The following is a 1,619-nucleotide window of genomic DNA, read 5'->3' on the forward strand; positions in this document are numbered from 1 at the left end:
CCGCCGCCACCGAGGGGGCGCGGGGAGCCCGACTCGCGGTACCGCAGTCCCCCCCTCAGCCGCCAGGGGCAGCACCATCCCTGCCCTGCCCGCGCCTCCCCCCTCCTCCCCCAATCTCCGCCCCCCACCCCCTCCCTCCCCCCGCTCGCTCCCCTGAGCCCCGCCAGACCCCGCTCAGCCCGCGCCCCGCTCCGCTGCCGAGGCTCCCGCAGCCCCGGCGTCCGCCCCGCTCAGCCCTCTCCCGGGGGCCATGGGGGCGCCCCCGGGCTACCGACCTTCGGCTTGGGTGCATCTGCTCCACCAGCTGCCCCGCGCCGACTTCCAGCTCCGCCCGGTGCCCAGCGGTTTCGCGCCCCAAGAACAAGAATACCAGCAGGTGGGCGCGGGCACGGGGTCCTGGAGGCGGGGGCGGGGGCTGGGAGCTGGGTGACAGATTCCTGTGTCCTCTTGGGGTGGGAGCCGGGCCGGGACTTTGGGGTACCTGAGGCAGCGAGAGCCTGGCGTTCCCGAACCTGGAGGTTCCCCTGGGAACCTCCTTAAATGAGGGAGGGCTGTGGCCTGGACCCCTGGATCTCAGAGGAGGGAGGGGACTGGGGGCCCTTGGATTCCCGGGTCTCTGAGAGCTGCGCGGGAAGCTAGGGTCATCAGCGGGGTAGGTCCATCATGTCCTAAAAGACGACCCCTTCCCTCATGGGATCAGGGCAATGCAGTTAAGCGTCCCAGTTCAGGTGGGACCCAGGAGATACAGAGGAGCTGACATGGTGGAGAGGGAGAAAGCTGGGGGTGCCCTGATTCTGGGACGGGATTGAGACCTGAAATGGGGAAGGGGGTGAGGGGTTTTAGGGCTGGAGCTGGGAAAAACAGGTGGAGGCGCTGGGAGAGACTTCCAGCCTGTCCCAGGACGGAAGGGGCAGTCAGTCAGGTCGACGGCGGGGGTGGGGGTGGTGGTGAGGATGAGGTTCGGTTCGGGGACTGGAGGATGACAGAAACGGGGCCAGAGGGTGGGGCTGGGTGGGAACCTTAAGGAAACCGGGGTCCCTGGGGAAGGGGGCCCAGCCTGGGTCAGCTCCAATAGGGGCGAAAGAACTGTCCCCTGACCCAGTTTAATTCAAGTCCTTGACTTTGAGATTAATGAGCAAGGCTTGGCTGAGCTGGGGATGGGGTAGGGGGTGGGCAGGATGGTGGAGCCCTGGGATGGGTCCTGGGCCCTGCCTGTAAGGTCTGAGCCCCTCGGATCTGTCCTGGGGGGCTCCCGGGACAGGGGGCTGGGGATTGGCAAGCTTAGAAGGAGGGGGGTCCCAGGAAAGCAGAGAGGGGGACGTGTGCTGTATTCTGAGCTATTTGGGTCATGGCTGCGCTGAGCCGGCCGTTAGCAGCTCCTCCCGCTCTGTCCCCACCAAACGGGGACTGCCAGCCCCTCTACCACAGCCTGCTGGTTACACAATCCCAGCCTCCAGGGCCAGTCCACGGCCACCTGCTCACAGCCAAGGAGACCTCCCCACACGGATGCCACACGCGGGGTCCCCACCCCAGCCACCGCCAGAGGCACTCAGGGAGGCTCACTCTGCCCCCCCCCCCCCCCCCCCCCCCCCCCCCCCCCCCCCCCCCCCCCCCCCCAC

At 68.1% G+C, this 1,619-nt stretch overlaps 1 protein-coding gene across 2 annotated transcripts in view; it reads left to right on the top strand.

Annotated features, from left to right (window-relative positions):
* Positions 1-171: 171 nt before the first annotated feature.
* The window catches only part of TTYH1 (tweety family member 1), a 14,009-nt gene continuing 12,561 nt past the window's right edge, over positions 172-1,619 (top strand). Inside the window, exon 1 of one of the 2 annotated variants that reach the window (XM_007468033.1) lies at positions 172-376. In XM_007468033.1, the coding sequence (XP_007468095.1) occupies positions 251-376 (126 nt within the window). In that variant the 5' untranslated portion in view covers positions 172-250. The remainder of the gene's footprint in view (positions 377-1,619) is intronic. The other variant, XM_007468034.1, reaches the window with a different exon arrangement.

The sequence above is a fragment of the Lipotes vexillifer genome, unplaced genomic scaffold (assembly GCF_000442215.2).
Source record: "Lipotes vexillifer unplaced genomic scaffold, Lipotes_vexillifer_v1.1 scaffold1223, whole genome shotgun sequence".
Taxonomy (NCBI): domain Eukaryota; kingdom Metazoa; phylum Chordata; class Mammalia; order Artiodactyla; family Lipotidae; genus Lipotes; species Lipotes vexillifer.